Source organism: Catharus ustulatus, chromosome 1, assembly GCF_009819885.2.
Source record: "Catharus ustulatus isolate bCatUst1 chromosome 1, bCatUst1.pri.v2, whole genome shotgun sequence".
Taxonomy (NCBI): domain Eukaryota; kingdom Metazoa; phylum Chordata; class Aves; order Passeriformes; family Turdidae; genus Catharus; species Catharus ustulatus.
Genome location: NC_046221.1, coordinates 70,798,076 through 70,818,875, shown reverse-complemented (window position 1 = coordinate 70,818,875; position 20,800 = coordinate 70,798,076). Strand labels below are relative to the sequence as shown.

The 20,800-nt window shown below is 41.7% G+C and overlaps 1 protein-coding gene across 2 annotated transcripts in view; it reads left to right on the top strand.

Moving 5' to 3' along the window:
* FARS2 (phenylalanyl-tRNA synthetase 2, mitochondrial) overlaps positions 1-20,800 on the top strand; it is a 238,587-nt gene that overhangs the window by 154,025 nt on the left and 63,762 nt on the right. For both annotated transcript variants that reach the window (XM_033055717.1, XM_033055713.1), the window contains one exon: positions 5,633-5,784. In XM_033055717.1, coding sequence (XP_032911608.1) covers positions 5,633-5,784 — 152 coding nt within the window. The remainder of the gene's footprint in view (positions 1-5,632; positions 5,785-20,800) is intronic.

The window sequence follows — 20,800 nt, the reverse complement described above, 5'->3', positions numbered from 1 at the left end:
CCTATGACAACACTGAATTAATGTAGTTTCACCATGGAATATATTAAGAAAGGCTCAGTTATTACAGGACTGTAGTTTTCATTTTGATGAGAATATGATGCTGCATTAAAACTGTATAGTTTATGTAGATATTTATCCAAAACATGGGCAATGCAGGACTGTTAAAGCTTAGCAGCCACGATGCTGCTAAGTCTCATATTTTTCTGACTTAGACTGGTGATGGCAGTAAAGCATGACTGACTTTTTAATAGCTTGGCTGCCATGGAATTGCTCACCCAGTTTCTGGAACGTGTCGTTGTTAACCTTGCATTTGTGTCACCGCTGTCAAAATACAAGTACAGTTTTTTCCTCTGCTGTATTTGTCACTTGCTTGTTTTGTCCCATCTGCAGCTGGCAGCAGGGAAGGAATGGAGTGACCAGCCACAGCCCAAAACTTCTCCTGCCCCCCTTGCCATGTTGCACCCATAGTTACTGCATCTGGGGAAAAGTGGCTTTTTTCCCTAATCACAAATATTTGTGGAAAGTGCTGGTGTCCATCCTGGTTTTTGGTTCTCTAGGCTAAAGACACTTCATGGCCCTGTGTGGGTTAGTCACTGTCACTGTCTGTGCATTATTGCCAGCTTTTTTTTACAGTGTCTTGGGAGGTTCTGCCCTCAGAGGAGGTTTCTCACCTTTACTGCTGTGAGGTACCTGGATTCAGCCTAGCTGATGGTCCTTTGCCATGTGTGGATGAACAGATACCACTCTTATGATGACCACTTGATTCCTGCTGCCAAAGCATCCAGAGTAGTGCTCTGGTGTGGCAACATACACAGAGCCCAAGTATTTGCTATTTTATGCTGACAAATGGGTTCCTGTTGCTGCTTAAGACAGCTGTCTCCCAATGACTTGAGCTGCTGCAATTCTTCATCCAGCACATATTAACATAAACCAGTGAGGAGGGGAATTTTCAGCTGGCTGTGACCTGCAGTGGTGAAGGAACAGGCACATGTTTGTTTTATCAGTTGCTGCAGGGGCAGTAATCTCAGACAGAAAGGCAGAGCAGAGAGGTGGAGATGAGGAATGCCCTAAACTATCACCAACCCATATGAAAGATCAACAGCCCTGTGTTTTTAGTGGTGCACTCCTCAAGTACATCTAGGCATAGGCAAGACAGGCTGGAAGAGCAGGTTACAGGACTGGCATACAACTACTCATTTCTGTACTAAAATTAGCATCCTGAGAGGGAAAAGCATGCAGTTTTAGGAAGTGCTTGGCTTATTTATTAGCCACAGAAAATCTCTGAGTAATGACAAGTAAACATATATCGAGGGTGGATCACCATAAACTTCCATGTTATTATTTAAAGAAATTGTAGTAATTTAGCACTATTAAATGCTTTCACCTTGGGTGATGGAAAAATGTGATGTCATTATTTGCAATATTTCCTACAAGATGGGTTCAGTGGAGTCCAACAGATAGTGTAATCTCTGGGAAAGCATTCATTTTCTGAGGCTGTACAAAAATGTCAATGATAGTACACTGAAGTGTTTGGAACAGAGAGTAGACAGAGCATTTAAAGTAGCACTGTGGTGACAAAGCTCTGATGTAGCCAAAGGAAGGGGTGCAGAGATGTCTGTGCATCAGCAGTGCTTACTTAGCCAGTGCCCTGCAGCAGCACTCTGCAGGTAGGATCAGTTCTACCATTTCCTATACCTCTTCTCAGTTCCTCAAAATCCTAAGGGTGTGATCAGGGAGTGGAAGCAGGAGCAGCAGGGCTTCCAGGCTTGAGTATCGTGGTAGGGTTCAGCCAATGCACAGCCTGCACGTGAACCAGATGTGCCCTGATAGCTTCTCCAAGTATTGTGCTGGAGGACTCCTAAGCCATGAAGAGAATGTAGCTGGAAATGGTGGCTGGAGGCAACAGGAGAGCAGCAGATTTAGTGAGAAGAACATATTTCTCTCAAGGGTAGCTTTTGAAATGTCTGTAAATTCATAAGGAAATGGTCTCCAGGGTTGGCATTTGCCTTGAACTTGGAAAAGGATCAAGTCAGTGGACTTTAGACCAGTCTGCTGTTAAAGAGCAGGAGAGTTTAGAAAGGATCAAAGAATGGCAAAGTGGTCTGTTGGACCACAGTATGTATTTGTTGGAGTGCCTGAATACAAATTTAGGAACTTCATTTTAGCTTGCCAGTTGGAGACTCTTTAGTAGCCTATTCGCATTTTAAGTGTAGCTAATAAACTATTATGTGACTCATGTAGCTCTACAACAAACAGATCGATGCATTTGAGAACGAGGACTTTTATCCTTATACTAACTTTAGTGTTGATATAAGACTTACTGCAATGATATTGACTGCAGCCAGGTGGTGAAGGGACAATATAATATGGGATTATTGCCTTGCCTTTTACCATAAAAGATTTTTCTGTATTACAAGGCTCTGAGAAAAGGTTAGTAGCTAATAATAAAAAGTTATGCTTATGTTGTTTTAAGCATTTGTCCTTTCAGTCTTTGTAATACACACAAGCATACACATACAAAATTACAACAATTCTGTATCCATGCTAGTGACACTGGAAAGAAAAAGCTGCACACACAGGAAATTAATTCCCTGCTTCCCATGGGCAGACCACCTCCAGGACAGCAGGGCCCCATCACATGGCTGCCTGGGAAAACAAACACCATCACTCCACATATCCCCCCTTCCCTCTTCTTCCTCCCACTTTATGTACTGAGCAGGATGCCATATGGTCTGGAATAGCTCTTTGGTCACTTGGGGTCACCTATCCCAGCTGTGTCTCCTCCCAAATTTCCCAGCTTCCTTGCCAGTGTGGCAGTGCAGAAAGTAGAAGAGGCTTTGGCTCCATGCAAATACCGCCCAGCAATAACAAAAGCATCTCTATGTTACCAACCCTGTGTTCAGCACAAATCCAAAACACAGCCCCTGTGAAGACCAGCACAGGACATTTCTGAGTTACCTGAACATATACAGTAATTTCATGATTATAAGCCGCACCGTTTTGACTAAAATTTTGGTCCGAACCCAAAGCGCGGCTTATAATGAGGTGCGGTATATATATGGACAAAGAATGAAAAGTTGCTGTTTTAGTTTGGAGGACAGGTGTCTGCTGAGAAAGGCAGGAACTTCTCTTTGAAATGGAGAATGTAAACCCCCTCCCTCCAAATTATTATAATTTTGAAATCAAGGGGCTTTCAGGCAAAGATATGGGAATTAGGAATAACAGTTCTTTACTAGGGAAATTAAAACAGAAATATAGAAATACAGTACTACAAAGAAACAAACTTCAAACCCTGACAAAGTCAGAGTACAACCTGACACCCCATCAGGCAGGGTGTTGGTAACAGTCCCAGTAAATGGTGGCTGCATCCTCCTGCAGCGACAGATGTGATTCAGTTGGAGCAGTGCTCCTGTAGAAGGTGCAGTTTCCCTCCGGAGCTCCAGTGGTGATGTGGAGAAATCCAGTTTTCCTCTGGAGTCCAGTGGAGAAAGGGGCTCCCTTAGTGTCCAAAACCTCTGTTTTATCTTGGTAAGAAATGTTGGGCTCTTCCCCCTGGCTGGAGCAACTTCCAATGGGATGCAGTAATTTTATCAGTCACACAGTGGGACTCAATGGGCCATTAGCAGAAAATGACTCCCTGGAGGAAGGATGGGTTGTGAAAAGATAAAGAACAATGCCCCACCTGGTTTCAATGGATGGCCCATTAACAGAATATCTGCCATTGAGATAAGGATCACTGTCCCCACCCTCAACAGATGGTGATCGAATAGATACCTTTTATCACACTCTGTATTGTAACCTGCGCCTTATAATCAGGTGCGGCTTATGTATGGACAGAGAATGAAAAGTTGCTGGCACCCGGAAGTGCAGCGTATAATCAGGTGCAGCTTATAATTGTGAAAATATGATTTTTCTTTAATGTCCTTGTACTTGTGTGAATTAAAGTAGATACCTCATCATGCTAAGGCTCATGAGCCACATCTTCTGGTTGAATGATTAGATGTCTTGAACTGTTAGTTCAGTGGTTTTTGTATTAGTCCCACCAAGCTTTGAAGGGTGGTGTTCAGTATATTTCTGAACTACAGCAGTGGTAAATAAAGTGGTAGATAGAAATGAGGTGGGAATATAGGGGTCTACTGAAGGACTATAACTTTATTTACACTAACACATATATCAGGTTGTTGTCCAAGGAGCATCTCCAGCATTTGCAGCTGCAACTTTTGTAAAGCAGAGACATTTGCATTTCATTCATTAGTGTTTTATCAAAAGCTCTCCTGCAATGGATTTGTTGTGCAAGTTTCCTTTTTTTAATTTGATGTATAGGATATGAATTCATTTGACAAGTTTATTCCGGTAACAAGTTCAATAATTATTTGCAATTCACAATTTTATTTGCTGGGGCGTTATTAATTTAAAACTTGCACTGTATTCCTTATCAGATACTTATTGACCAGATGTTTATACTCTATAGAACAGTATTTGAGTAAATAAGAACACTGTAAACTTGCCTTATTAACAGGTTTATTGTTTTAGCGGGTACTCAGTTAAGTTTCTACTGCTCCATCATAAAACATTCCCATACATTTTTCAAATACATTTTTGAATGAAATAATATGTTGTATAGACCAAGGTGTACACATGGGATCTCTTGTGCCTATAAACAAAATAATAAAATAGAAGTTTTCTCCTGCAGACTCCAACAATCTCATGCAAAACTACTTTTTTCAACTGCAGGGAATTAATGCAAGGCAGAAGTAAGATACCATATAACCTAGAGATCATGAAGGAGAACCTTACCATTTTCTGTTCTTCAAAGGGAGAAACATCTCACCAGAGGTGATATCTGAAACCTACAGAGTCCTGGGAAGTTTCAAAACTGAAAAGTTAATTGTCTAGTTTCATTTCTCATTCTCTCCTTGTTTTTACAAATAACAAGTTGTTGTCTGCTCACTTTGTGTGTGCAGCAAAGATGCCCCTTTGTGTTTAAAAGCCTATTGTGGTACCTGTGGAATGAATAATTATGTTAACAGCCATACATTTTTTGATGTTGTTGATGTTTGGATGTCTGCAAAAACCACCACAAAGTAAACTGATCCGTCTTTTTAAGCCAAAGTGTGTTTTTTATTATAACATTTTAATAAGAAGGTACCTATTTATAAGACTTTGCTAAAAATAGTAAATAGTAAAATAATAAATGTGTTGTGTAAGAATCCTAAAAAATTGTATAAATTTTATGCCTGAATGGGATAAGAAGTTTTGAATCTGCAAAAAGTCTGGAAAATGCTTTTAAAAAGTGAATTCTACCCAGTGAAAAACCACCTTATATTATCTCTTCCTTCTAAACAGCTCTGTTGCAAAAGCATATTCAGGGTCATAAACACTGATTTTAGCAAACAAAACAAGTTTTTCTTCTGAATGAATAAATCAAAGTTGTTATGAGGAGATCTTTAAAATACATCTCCTAGTATAAAATCTTCCGTCTCAGTTGTTTATGAGGTCAGTTTGCACTTCAAAGAGCATTTCAAAAAGCCTCTAAACTGTGTACTTCGTGTGTTATGTAAGTTCAGAACAGTTGTAGATGTAGTTATCAAGTCCAACCATGTACAAAGGTGTGTTTTTTAATTTCTTTTAGCCCCTCAGCAGATATCCGCCTTTGATCAATGACATCTCCTTTTGGCTGCCTTCTGAGACATACTGTCAGAATGATTTCTATGACTTGGTTCGAACCATTGGTGGAGACTTGATAGAAAAGGTTGTCCTACTGGATGAATTTGCCCATCCAAAGTAAGTAAAACTTTTAACACCTTTTCCTTGTAGTCACAGTATGAATATTTTGTGAATATTTTAGTTCTGTATATCAAGAAGTTCTTGATTCTTACAATATTTGCATATTTCATTTTTTAGCTCTAAAACCCTCCTGCAGCAAAAAAATATTACTTTTTACTGAAAAGAAATACTACCTGGTTTTCAGTTTTCCACTAGTACTGAGTGTCTGGTATTCAGACTACCCCTCCAATGCTTTGTGCTCAGGTTTTGACAGCAACAGTGAGCAACTGCCTTCCTCAATACATCTGGCAGTGCCTGACACTCCTGTCCATAGCATGTCTGACATTCTAGTCCTGCTCTTTGCTAAGTGACGGATGTTTGTCTCCTTGTTCTCTTCCCTTCTTCTTCTAGTCCTGACACACTAGTAGACCTTTACTATAACAGTAGTAGCGCTAATAATGGTTTGTTGCAGAATGCTATTGTTGGTATTGTTGGTTCAACTGGGATAAAAAAAATACCTTCTTCACTTCTTTCTGACACTTATTTATATGCTGTTGAACAATGTCTCAGAACACCATACGGATATAGCAACACTGGCATGATCAGGGAGTGCACAGAGTATTTGTCCAACTGGTAATAACAGTTGCCTGAAAACCAGACAAGTATTAGCTATTACATATGTACTGTTTTTCAATTTACTGTTTCCAAATCAAGAGGTAGAAAAGCTGCTGGCTACCTAGCTTTCTAAAACTGAGGGTTAAAATAATTTGTCTTGAGACTTCTTAAAATGCTGTAGGAAGACAGATAATAAACCTTTTTTGAAGATGACAGGAAAATGCTTCAAGTTGTTCTCCAACACCTATAGATTTTTTATTTTCTTCTTTCTACATCCAGGTATTTAACCCTGTTGTTCTTTTGCATTTGATATGTGATGAAGGCCAGATGAATAGATAGTTCTGTGGCCTAGTTTTCATGGCGTTTCAGTGGATTTTTATTTCTTGAGGTTTTTTTCCTTTTTGTGTAGTGTTGTATGAGACTGTGCTGTGCGAAGAAACAGAAATGGAAATGAAATTTGTGTGGGCATCTTAAAACTTTGAGTCATTAATTCTTGAGTCTTTCTTACATGAAAATCATGCAAAAGGATCTTAACCCTTTACTCAAGATGGTGTGTGCAGAAGAGGAATACAGGTTAGGGTAAGATAATGAGTACTTTTCATTGTGAAGAACAGACTATATCTTTCAGGGAAATCGAGAAGCAAGTTTATTGCAGATATGGATAACTTCTTATTGTCACTGAGAGTGCACTGTAGTATCAGTTAGCACAAGTACATAGACATTGAAGGTTTTGCTCACAGATCCTGCTGTCTTCTATCATGATGGTTCTGATGCAGTACAATCAACATTTTTTTGTAAAAACTGGGTTGTTGCACTCCTTTTTGGAGTTGGTCCTTCCATTCATTCATGCTGAAAGTTTATTGTATTTGTAACACTTCTATGCTCATTGGCACTTTTGGTCTACATTCTCCTCAGTGATACCAAACCAGCAGTTATCTTCATTGTTACATCATCTCTTAGGGGAAAATCCTGTGTGTAGTGCAAGCAGCTCTTCCAAGTCTGAAAGTTTGGAGAAATCTTGTTCCCTGCTTCCTCAAAGAGTGGCAGTGTTATTCTGTGATTACAGTAGTTTCACGAATACAAGCCGCACGGATTATAAGCCGCACCCCCGGTGCCTCGACAATGTTGCTGTCTTTGTCAATAGATAAGCCGCACCCCGAAAATTAGCCGCACTTTCGTTCGTCGCGAGAATCCGTGCGCAGCTTTCACAAATTGGCCAATTAGTAACAGGATCGCGGCATAGCGGGCTTTACTGGCTCGGGGCGGGGCCAGGAAGGCTCGGCCCGCTCATGGTTGCCGACGGGGCCGGGTGGCCCAGCTCAGCGCCACGGCTCGGCGGGGCTGGCCGGGTGGTGCTGCCGCCGCCGCCGCCGCCGGGCTCGCTGGCCCCCCTCTCCCGTCAGCACCGCCCCGCTGCCGCGTTCGCTCGCCCCGCTGCCGCTTTCCCTCGCCCTGCGCCGCGCCTCGTGAGCGCCGCGCCCGCCCCGCCCCGCGGCGCTTTCGCTCGCCGAGTGGCGCTTTCGCGGCGAGCGGCGGCGCTTTCGCGGCGACGCTTTCGCGGCGAGCGGCGGCGCTTTCGCGGCGAGCGGCGGCGCTTTCGCTCGCCGAGCGGCGCTTTCGCGAGCGGCGCTTTCGCGAGCGCCGCTTTCGCTCGCCCCGCCGGCAGGGCTGCCGCCGCCGCCACCAGGCTCGCCGGCCGCCCCCTCCCGTCTGCACCGCCGCCGCGTTTCCTCGCCCTGGCCGGCACTGCAGGCCCCCGCACCGCCGGGCTCCCCCACGCTGCTGGCCCCGATTCTGCTGGGCTTCCCCCGCTGCCAGGCAGCCCCACCCGCCGGCCTTCCTGCTTCTGCCATGCTCCCCTGCACTGCTAGCCCCAGTTCTCCCAGGCTCCCCCGCCCTGCTGGCTCAGGCTCTGCCGCCCTCCCTGCCCCGCCCTGCTGGCTCAGGCTCTGCCGCCCGCCCCCCACACTGCTGGCCCCGCCTCTGCCAGGCTTTCCCACCTCTGCCGGGGCCGGCCGGGCTCCAGCTTGGCTTGGGGCTGCCGCGGGCTCTCACTTCCGTGTTGGCAGCTTTTAGAATTTTGTTAATAGATTAGCCGCCCCGGAATATTAGCCGCACTTCCGGGTTTCCACCAAAATTTTGGTCAAATTGGTGCGGCTTGTATTCGTGAAATTACTGTACTCTCGGCATCTTACTGGGGAAATCCACATACTGTGGCTGTGGCAGCCTTTCAGCAGCACTGCATCAGTCATGGCTCAAGTCACAGGTTATGCTTCTCTTCTTTGCTGAAAATACTGTCTTCCATACTAGTAGAGTGGTGAGGTAGGGGCAAGATTCTCTACTCTATATTTCTCCTATGTGTATTTTCTCCTTTGATATGCTTTGATGCATTCAGAACATATTCTGGGGATGGCGGTTGTTCCTTCTCTGGTTCCCTCTGTGACTCCTGCAAAGAGATGCAATTCTCACAAAGAATTGTCACACAGATTTAGGACTTCAACTAGTTTTGTTCTCTAAAACCATTTAAACCTCACTCAGCAGACATCCAAATATTTTTTGACATTAAAAGGAGGAAAAATTTCACACCTTTTTATCTGAAGAATTAGAGCGGTGACACTAATGGATTGTTGATAAGCGATGTTGTTGTCCTCTTGGTTTTTTCACCTACAACAGTAAAAGAAATATTTTCAAATGGCCCATTAAAAATCAGCAATTCCAAGGAGATTATCTTCTGCATTAAAAAGGAATCATAAATGAAGACTAAAACATAATGGTTACTTTGCCCTTTCTTCTAAGAATAGTATGTGTGCAGATATGTAACTTTTGAGAACTGGTGATGTAAGCCACATAAGTAATTTTGTTTTTAAAAGCTTTGGAAGACTGACGTTTTGAAGAGTTTTCTACTTAGTCTTAATTCCTAGATAATCATCTTGTTATGGAATGATACAGTGGTTTCTTTAATTCAGTGTTGCAGAAAAACCTCTGGGCACAGAAATTAACATAAGAGATCCTCAGCGTTGCTATGGATCTGTATGTTACATATCTAGGTACTTGTAATCATTATCTTGAATTTTTAGTGAACCTGCTGTGGAGGATGGGAGAAAAGTGTCTAGGATTAGAAAAACTGCAGTGCTGCTGTTTTGAATGTTAGTTACTTACAAGCAGCTTAATAAGTTCATGCTTGTAGTTAATCACTTCTAGAATTTAAAATTCCTTTTTTTTTTAATCCTTTAAAAACATCAGTTTCATGAGGAATTAGGACAGTTGGTAGTCTTATTTTCCTTCTTAAACTACTTTTCTTAGTTATAGGACTATAAAGATCTGAAAATAGAAAATATTATACAAACAAAACAAATTTATAGCACAAGAAGAGGTCTTTAAATTAAGATCCTTTATAGAGGCTGTCTATGTAATACTGTGTAGTTGCCTTTCTGTGGTTCAGAAACCTTTCAAGATTTCACTGGGCTTTGGACTGCACCCATTTGCCAGTACATTGCAGTTATGGTGTGTATTAGCAGTGAAAATGTATTTCTCTACAGGGGAAAGGAAAGTGGGGGCAGGAAAAAGCATGGGATAAGTAATTGTTTAAGCAAGGAAGAGATGTCTGAAACCAAGAAAATCTCAATTATCTGTAAGGTAATAATATTGAGACAACTTTTTGGGAAGCACAGGCAATTTAAAGATACAGCAAAAAGGAGTCTCATTGCTGGAAAGCACAAATTTAGGAGAATGCCAGGTTTCTGTGCCAGGGTAATTGAGAACTGTTCCAGCCTAAATGTGTCTTAGGTAAACTTAACAAAATAAAAAAAAAGAAATCAGAAAACGACTTCGAGGTAAACTGAGTAATAATGTGTGATGTGTCACACAGTTAGGGTTTAACTTCATCCAAGATTAATAATGCAAAACATGGCTGTAACAGACCTGTTACTCAGGTATATAAAAATCAACCAGCATATGTGAGGGAAAAGTTGTGACTTTTCTAAGTGCCAAGGAAACTGAGTGAAATTGTGGTGGTTTTTGGCAAGAACAGGAGCAGGCCATCTGTAAGACAAGCAGAAGTGTCTCTTTGCAGTGAGCAAAACGTTTTCCACAGTCCATCCTGTGTATTGCAGCTATTTTTACTTGATGCATTAATTTCAAACAGTTAGACTTTCATACATTTGAATGGTGGAATATATTTCTCCATGTATGATGTGTGAAGTGAGTTCATTGTGACTTGCCTGGAGTTGTCAGCTGCTGCATGAGCCTTGTAACCAGACACTGGAAGGCAGTGGCACTGTTTTTGCTACCTGACTGAATTATTTCTTTCAAATCCTTGGAGATCTTTAAGGACCTTTAAGCATTGCTGTGCAAATACACGGTGAGTGAGGATTTGTAGCTGACATTTTCCCCCTTGGAACATTTTAGTGAACAAACATTTGTAAAAAAAAAAAAATAAGAGAGAGAATGTTTTGGACTATATTGATACTAAAGGCAGAAAAGAAAGGGGTGTTTCCTTTACTTTTTACATTGCCTGTTTTTTCCTCCAAATCTTTAAGTTTAGGCCTTCTACTACTCAACTTTGTCTAAGCTGTCCAATCAATATAAGTGACTTTCAGAAATTAAATAAAAAAGTAATCTCTTTTTCAGTGGTCAAGACTTCTCCAGTTTTGGATAGAAAACAGATTCCACAGGAAAAAAGAAAGGGTGGCTGAATGGCAGTCAAAAGGTAGAAAGGTCTCTGCCTGCTCTGAATAAGCAAATTAAAACTGCTGCCATGCAGAGAATCCCAGGAAGAGGGATTTACATTCCTTCATTCATACTGTCTTACATTTTGGTGACATTCCGATAAGTACTGTGGCTTCACACATGTAGAATTTCAGGGATGGTAATTAAAGCATATCTGGACAAAGTAATGGAAGAAGTACTGGTTTTTCACACATGGTAGATTATGTGATAGAAGTGGCACAAGACATTTGTGACCCACATAGTCCCCAGTGAAGAGGACTGAAAGAGAGATAAGAGTCCAGGGGTGAGTACCTGTCCCCTACCTGTCCCCTCCAATGCAGTACTAAAGGCAGAATACAGAAATGCTGAGGTTGTTTATCTTTGCTTTGGGCAAGACCTGCAAGTGTGTTTTTTAGCTTAGCATGCCATGTTTCTCTTGTTTAAGGTATCTTGTGTAATCTCATCACATGTGATGGCCTCCCATCTTCATTCTGAAAATGTATTTTTTGCATTTTGCTGTGAGGTTATTTTCCTGTCGGTCTTTCAAAGTTAGTTATTAATGTTTCTGTTTTGTTAGAAAGATAAGGGAAGTAAGGAAAGATATGGCTCCACATCTTCCTTGGCAAGGAAGATCCATAGGTAGGCTGAAAAAGTTATCCAAAATTGTAATCAAGACATGCACTGTGTCCTCAGTGGTACTTACGAGGTAAATTTTTAATCAGAGCAACTAAAAATATTCTGAAAAGGCAGAGTGGAGACAGTAAGGGGGAAAATTGATTTGCTGCATTTTGATGGCTATGCTGTTAAAAGTATAAGTGGGGAATAGGTAAGAAAGGATTTATTCTTGCCTTTGAGTCAATTACTTGCACACTTCTGGGGTGAGATCTGCACATTTGTCACAGTCTGTTAAATGAAGTGAGAGGAAATGTATTGGCTGCTGTGAAGGAGGAAGGTAGGTCCACTGTGGCACCATCTTTAGAGACTTTGGGAGTACTCAGATGACCCATGTCTCTTCTTTTCCAAACACTAAAAGGAACAGATCTGACAGCAGAGTCACATCCTATTGACTGCTGTGTTGTGTCAATGCTTCCTCCTAGCTCCTTTTTAGTATATAGAAAATATAGTGTAAGAGCATCACTTTCCAGATGCCAGATTTTGCACTTCTTCTTATCTACATGAGGATAAAATCAAATACTTTTTTTCTTTTACTTTTTACTTTATTCATTAAAGCTTGTTTGGTTTGTCTTGCTTCTGAAATAGGTGAATTAAGCAGAATAATTCTTAAATGCTGCTTGCAGCTAGTATAACACAAATTAAAACAATCAAGTCAGTCCCCAAACACCTTGTTGCTCTTCAGCCCAAGCACTTTACAATTTGCTGAGGGATTCTTTGAGATTACCTTTAACTGCTGAACTGGCAAAGTCCCAGCAGCAGCTTCTCTGCAGAAAAACACAACCCAAAAGCTGCTTTTGACAGTAGCTACCAGAGCATTGTTTTTCAATTAATGTTCTCCAGCTCTGGATTTTTTTCCCCTTCATTTGGTCACATGAATGTAAGACTATAATATTTTTTATTAATAAATAATATTTAGCAGATTAACTGTTCATGGGAGGCTCTGTCAGAGGATTCTTGTTCACTTCTGAGCCTTTCTTCAGCTGTCACAGTAGAGCATAACCACACAGTGGCTAGTTAAAACACTACAAGAGTACCCCCAGTCCATCTTCTCTCTTTTCCTGTCTTGTCCCAGCCAGGATCAATGCCACCTGGTTTTTCTTAAGAAAAGAATGTTTTCTGTCTTTCCTGCTGCAGTCGTGCTGATGGCAAGATTGTCTACATGTGTCAGAGCAATTCCAAGTACAAATAGAGAGTGGGCAGAGAATAGCTTGAGAGGCAGCCCTGCAGAGAAAGATTTTGGGTGTTGTTTGATGAGAAGCTCCACATGACATGGCACTGTGACTTTGCAGCCCAGAAAGCCAGTTGTATCCTGGACAGCATCCAAAGCAGCATGGCCAGCAGGGAGGGAAGGGATTCTGCCCCTCTATTCTGCCTGTGTGAGACCCCACCTGGGGTGCTGGATCCAGCTCTGGGTCCCAGCATAAGGAAGACATGGATCTGTTGAAGCAAGTCCAGAGCAGAGCCACAGAGATGCTCAGAGGGCTGGAGCGCCTCTCCTACAAAGACAGTCAGAGATTTGGGATTGTTCAGCCTGGAGAAGTGACGACTCCAGGGAGACCTTAGAGCATCTTTCAATACGTAAAGGGGGCCTGTTGGAGAGCTGGAGAGGGACTTCTTACAAGGGCATGTAATGACAGGACAAGGGGAAGTGGCTTTAAACTAGGCTAGGTTTAGATTGGGAAGAAATTCTTTACTATGAGGGTGGTGAGACACTGGAACAGGTTGGCCAGAGAAGTTGTGGATGCCCCATTCTGAGAGACTAGACTGTTAATGGTTAATGCTTCGAACAATTGACCTTTTCACCCAGGTGCAGAGGGGGTGTGTATACCCATCACTGGAGGCTACAGCTGGATGTTGAACAAGATAAAGGAGGAGGCCTATAAGAGGCAAATCCTTGGAAGCAGGATAATGCTTTGTATCACACCAAAGTTCTTACACAAGTGGCTCAGCTGTGAAAAATCCCTTCTGGAGTAGTATCAAGACATTCACACATAGCTTGAAGGTATTCATCCCTGCTGATGTGCCTTAATTGCTGTACTGTCTTAGAAGGTGTCATGAACCATGAACACTCCTGAAGTGACCCCTGTTCCAAGGTATTATATCATCCAGTGTAAAATTCCCTGCTCCAGGGGAGGTACCTGGGTGTTCCCACCTGAACCTGAGTGAATATAAAGCCAGTGGACTCCCTGTTTGTGGGCTTCCCCACCTCTGGTGGAGGTGACCATCCCCACTGAGAAGATCAGAAGAGGACCAATGGGATGCATCAGCATCCACAGTGGTGATATTCTTTTTTAAAGTTAATCTCTTACTCCCCCCTCTCCCCACCTTTCCTATTTATTTGTCTGTTCCTCTCTCCCTCACATTTATTGTTAAGTAAAAGTCTGTACTATTGACTATAGCATATGTGTTGTTTGCTCCTTAATTCAGATAGAAGCACCTCTCTAATAGTTTTAATAACCCTATCTTAACACCTTTTCTGGAAATATTCAAGCCCAGGTTGTACAGGGCTTTGGGCAACCTGGTCTAGTGCAAGGTGTCCCTGCCCACGGCAGGTGGTTGGGAACTAGATAATATTTAAGGTTCCTTCCCACCCAGACCATTCAACGATAGTTTTATGATTTATTTGCTTTGTGGGCTTCAGCTTAGGAGATGTGTAATGGAGTTTGGGTGCACTTCTCTTGTGGTGTATGAGTGTATCAGGCATTCCCTGTGCCCTAGACCAACCCAACAGGCAGTGCTGTTTGTTTGATTCACAGTCAGAGTGGTCCCAGCTACTCTTCAAGAGGCTCTTCCTCTTGGCTGCCTTTTTTTCCTTAGAGCAGCAGCTGTGTAGAAGTAGCAGCTCCATTCTCAAAGCAGCCCCTGCTTGGAGGTGATCGGGGACTTTCTGGCCAAATTAATTTAGAGCAAACACTGGGCTGCTCAGAAAGAGATGCTTTATGGAGACATATGGGCTCTGTTCATGTCCCAGCAGAGCTGAGATAAGCTCTCAGGTGATAAGGTTTACATCCCCAATGCCTAAAGGAAATTTAAAGGAGGCAGGAGTTGCACTCCATGTCAGTAACTCCAAGGTAACCCAGCCATGCTGATTGATACGTGGCTTCAGCAAATCTTGCACTCCGTGCTTTATAGCAGTCATGATGCCCTGCTGTTCCCCACCAGGACTGAGACTGTTGGAGTTAAGCTTTCCCAGATATCCTGCACAGTGAGAAGGATGTTCATGGAGCCGAGTACCCATCTGCTAGGGTTTGTTGTTTTGGGATTTGTTTTTTTATTTTTTTTTTTTAGGAAACTGAACTGAGAAGTTTTTAATTCTTCCTCTTCCTCCCCAGCATCCCTGATTGAAATTAATATAGAGAATTAATTGTATAAATATGCACATACATTTGTTTACAAAAGACTTTCAGATATTTTCGAAATTCTGAATTTCAAACACCCTTGTTCCAGCTTTTTTGTAGTACAAAATAGGATGAAGTCAGACACAGCAGAAATGAGCATGCACTTCTATAGCATAAGCCAGAAAGTATTGTTTGATATGGAAGCAGACCTTTTCACTGCTATATTTATTATCTGTATATGTGTAGACTTGGAATCTGTCTGCATACCTTTTGTTAAGCATCCTTTTGAAAGGTTTTTAACTGCTTGGCCTACAGGTTTTGAATTCCCACGTGGATTTAGATACTTAATTCCTTTGGGTTGCTTTAAGAGTCCCCCAGATAGCAGTTCCCTATCCGAATCCAAGTGTCATGAAGAGCTATGAGAGGAATGAGAAGAGGACCAGGGAAGTCTTTCCTGTAGAAAAGGCAAGCACTTGAACTGTTCTACGAAAACAAACAAAACAAACAGAAAAACATAAAAAAATTCCCCAAAATTTCTTGCTGTATACAAAAATCAAGTGAGTTCTGTGACTTACACCTTTTTACACAGCTCGTGACTGCTAGTTCAGATCTCTGATGCCAATGTTTATTTGAAGACCATCTAATTGGAGAAAAAAAAAAAGGAATAATCATCTGACCATGATAGACAGATTCTACTTTCTTTACTGTCCTCAGTGCTCAGACAGGCATTGTGCAAATAGCTATTCTTAATGGCTTCCTTTTGAAGTCTGAGGTTTCCTTCAAACCACTGTATTCAAATCAATTGTGGGGCAGACAGTGTTCTGCTCTACCATCCCTGGCTCTCCAGAGTCTTCACCAAGAGAATTGCCTTTAATAACTGAAAATAATTTACTATTAATGAGCTTCAGTAGGAGTCCCATTATTCTTTGGTGGGAGGTTGGTGGCTAACACACCGGCTTGTGGGAGGACTGGTATTCAAGAAAGGAAAAGGATGAAGTAACCACAGGTTCCCATTAGAGAGTGGGGGGTAAACATAGCCCTGAAGTGTAACATATCACTGGTGATATTCCATAGGAAATGTAATCACCCTTTACAGGTAATGAGAAGACAGGAATACTTAAGTACGTGAGCAACGCGGAAGACAAAGGTCTAGTCCCTTACATGTTCAGGCAGATGCAGAGGATAGACTTGCTGTATAGAAAAGGGATAGCTGGAGTCACAATGAATCATTTCTAAGAGGCTGCTCAGCTGAAGAGCTTAACCTTTCTTCATCATGTCAACCTGAAGTCAGCCATTCACCACCAGTTCTCAGATGCAGCTCAGAAATCTTTGCCACAATTCACAGAGCACTTCACAGGAGGTGTCACAGGAATTAGCACGGTGATTTATTGACAGGCAGTGGGACGGTGAAAAATGGCTAAAGGAGCCAGCTGCCACAGGATGCTCAAGGGATAGCAATAGGCTCATGAGTGCTTCTGAGTTCAGAGAAATCCTAGTGAATTGCTGACCTTGTAGAACAGAAGTGGAGGCTACTTTTGTGCAGAACTGTTTTTCCTAGTCTACTGTTGTGAGCACAGTAGAGTTTGAGAAGCATTGAGATGGATATGAGTATGTCAGAGAGGGAAAGCTTTTGTAATCCCCTTTGTTAGATGGTGAGTATTGTCCCTTTCTACTCACTTAAATGGTTTTCTCTGACTCTGCTCATGGCTGTGTTCTGCTGTCTGTCTGAGGGTGGGATTCCCTACCCTTCCCCTCTTGACTTGGTCTCTATCCCTGCCCTATTCATTCTCCCACAATAACAATACAGTCTAGAAAGTCAAGGTGGAGCAGTGTTGTCAAAGCCACCAGTGACAGATGACAACACCTCAGGCTGAGAACCCCTGCAAAGGAATATGGGTGAGGGACAGAAATGTGTTCTGGCTCGGTGTCCAGTCTGTATCTGAAAGTAGTTTTTCTTCAATATAATAGATGTAGCCTTCATGTGACTTTTGTCTCTCTCCTCCTAAATGAGCTTTGAGAGGAATGTTAGTGTGCAAGTATGGTATGTTTGTTTTCTGCAGTATCTGAGCAGTTTGGAGAAACAACAGAGCACATCCCGAGCTCTCTCAGATTCTCTTGAGTTCTTGACTAGAGATGTGAATGGGAAGGTAGAGATGGCTCTGTTTGCTCATGGCTTACAGCAACCTTTGTAGCCACAGAAAGTGTCCACAGTGCCACAGGCAGCCACAGCATGCTTTCCTTGAGGTCATGAAGGACATTGCTGTCCTCTGTGTGTTGGGAATTGCATGTGCATGGTGCCTGCACATATTTGCACTCACATAAGGCCTTTCTCAGAACTGTAGAGTGGGATAACAAGGTGGTCTGTCCCCTAATTCTTAGACTAGATTCAGCTAGACATACATTCTATAAGCTTCCAGGGTAGGAGATGGGAGGAAAACATCCTTACATGCTTCCTAGTACTGCATGGAAGAGTGATGGGCGTAGCACTAAATAATTAATCCTAGTTTTTATATTTTATGGATCCGGAACATATTTTTTGTAGGGATAAATAAAACCCTATAGCTAGGAAGAATTTCTTAAGCTGAATCAAAGCATTATGTAGCTCAAAGGTTGCTTATCTCCACACTGGGGAAAGTCAGCATTTAGGCTGAGGAAACAAGGTTTTCTTTAATTTCAGAGCACAAAAATGTCAGGATTCCTGAAGCAGATCTCTGTATCTTCCCATTGTTTTTGTGCTCAATGGATATTTTATTTTCACCTACCAGTTAATTTTAAATAATTAATTTTTAAAAATTGCAGCCAACATCATTGTCTCTGGGTAAATTGAAGGGAAATTCATGGTCCTGCACATCCCATAAGGTCTGTATATTAGAGAGATGGACCTGAGCAGAAAAAAATACATCTGGATGGTGACTGCTGCCAGACCAAATTCTTCCAGAATTCGGGCTTCTGCCCCACTTTTCTCAAATGCTGTCTGATAACATTAATATTAAAACTAACACCATGCAACTGATCTATTATTTATCAGGCATCACACAGAAATGCAAGGGAAGGGTGCCTTTTAAGAATCATTCTGAGGATGAAGAAAAGATTTATGTGTAGTATTTTCATGCCCAGTAATACACATGTGGGACAGATGAATAGTAAGGAAATGAATTACTCTTCATTCTTTGTGAATGAACGCCAGAAAGGAGATAGATGAAGACTGATTTAAAGTACATAGTTCTTGTGGGGTTTTTTTATTACCTTTGATATTGGGGTTTTTTTATTACCTTTGATATATGGAGGACTCATGGTTCTCAGCTGAGATATTGTCACCCTCATCCTGTGGGCCAGCGACACATAGACTGAAGTATTAAGTTATACATCTGACAAGCCACAATGGAATTTTAACAGTTTATATCAGAACTTTGCTTTCAGTTGTGTGGAGGAGATGGGATGTGCATTGGTCAAGTGAAGCTTAACTAGAGTGGTGCAGCAGATACAAGTTTTTCTTGAAGTCAGTGGCTAGGCTCAATTACACAAAGCCAAGTGTTTAATTGTGTCATTAGCAGACATTTTCTTAGTGTCTGCTAATGCAGATATTCCTGTGTTTGACTTTATAAAATGAGTCCTTGTTTTCAGGGCTTCTAAGTGTTAGCAGCTCCCACTGGAATCACTGCGTACTGTGGGAACTAATTTTTGTTGTAATTAGGAATAAAAAGAAGCATCCACGGGGAAATAATGTATGTGCACACATTCTGTGATAACCAAGTAGCCAAAGGTGCTGCAAATTTGATGGGCAAGAGCTAAAATCTGTGACTGGTAAGACTATCAAATTGAGGAAATGCTGTGCTCAGTCCTGAAGAGCGCTTGTTTATTGACCCCAGCTGTGTTTCCATTGTGTGCAGCCAACAGAGAGCAGCAGCACCTTAGAGAGATGCTGCAATTATGGCTATTAGTTTTAATTGAAGAATTGTGTCCTTAACTCAAAGCTTGCAAGTAATTTATTAAGGTCATTAAAGAAGGCGTACACTAAAGTAATGTCTTGCAGAGCACAACAGTAGAAAGAAAAATACCATACAGGGGGAAAATGTTGTATATTTTAAACTCTATGTTGCATATTGTAAATGAAAAAGCCCCATACAACCTGTCATCCATGGTAAATTACTATTCCAGTGTATTAGTTTGTTCTGACACATTCCACCAGTTCCACATGAACAGACCATTTTGGTGCTGGAAAACACGATTGCTAAAAAAATGTAGACTTGAAAATAAAATATGCTGTCAGCAAGCCACCTGTAAGTGATATTGGGAAAGATTATAGTACATTGGGAGCACTTAACTTTCTTCGCAATCAGGGTTGGCACGAGATGAGCCTCCTGAGTGTCCAAAAGAATTCTTTTTTTTGAAAATGCAATCTGAAATTCTCAACAGTTTATTATTCCCTGCTTATAATGGGGAATTTTCCATACTGGGGAAAGGGATAATATTAGTTCTTGAAGAACCTTTCTTTGTGTGACATTGAAACTCTCTGTGGCTTTCAGTGAAGCTGACAGTGCGACAAATGCAAAATCAGGAGCTCAGATCTCCATCCAAAGCCCAGTCAAGTCAGTAGAAGCCATCCCATTGTCTTATGTGGGGTTAGGATCAGGCCCTTTGTGGTTTCCTTGCTCATTAAAACCCAGTCTGTCCACAGAGAGCACAGAGTAATTTTTCTTCCGGGAACCTGGACTTTATTGCCAGTGAATTTGGTTCTCCATTAAGAAATACGATGACTGTTGTTAGAAATGCTCTTGTTATTCAGGAGGGAGATGTTGATATTTGCTCAGTAAAGTGGTAGTTAATAATGAGATTTGCATTACAGTTGCATTCACAAGTCCTTCCAGTTTTCTGGTGTTTTTGAACTACAGGAGGCACCTAGATGTTGTAGGAATACACTTGTACTGTGCTTAACCACATTTTTATGCATTATGGAAACTGCTCAACCCTGACTGAAACATCAATCATCACCGACTTTACTAAGGACAGATAAAAATATAGATTTATTATGAAATATTCTCATACTGCAGCACCAGGCCAGTCAAGCATAGAACATGAAAGAGCAGCTGAATCTGTAACTAAGAATGTGGAGGTTTTCCTTACGTATGGGAATGTCAACACTTGCAAGCATGGGGCTTGGAAGGAAGGGACAGAGGAGGTAACCAGCCCTTTGACCTCGCCTTTGCCAAGTTAGACTTTGACTTTGTATTGCAAGCACACCTGGTTTGTCTGGCTAGGAAATATTCCTTCATCATATTACTTGGTTGGCTGTTCGCCATGGACAGGCATTTGGGGTGCTGGGAGGACTACCAGCTTCTCCATTACTGAAGGATAAAGAATGCTCTCTTCACAAAGAATTGTATTACATTGTGGGAAGCCCATCTTAAAAAGAAACATTTTTGCTTTGGAAGAGGATCTGTGAGTTTTCCTGACTAGTGTCAGAAAGATTCAATCAAGGTGTTCTTGGGTTCTGTAGTTTGTTCCTGTGTCTCAAAAAAAAAAAAAAAAGTAAAATCAGTAACTTCCACATTAAACTAAAAGATGTAATGACAGAATGGAAAATAAACCCTCAGATGACAAAAAAAACTAAAAAGTTTGCCTAAGCATTACTGAGCGCTGCAGCTGAGATTACAAAACATTTACCTTCACTGCAGAAGTCTGACTGCTCTAATCAAGGC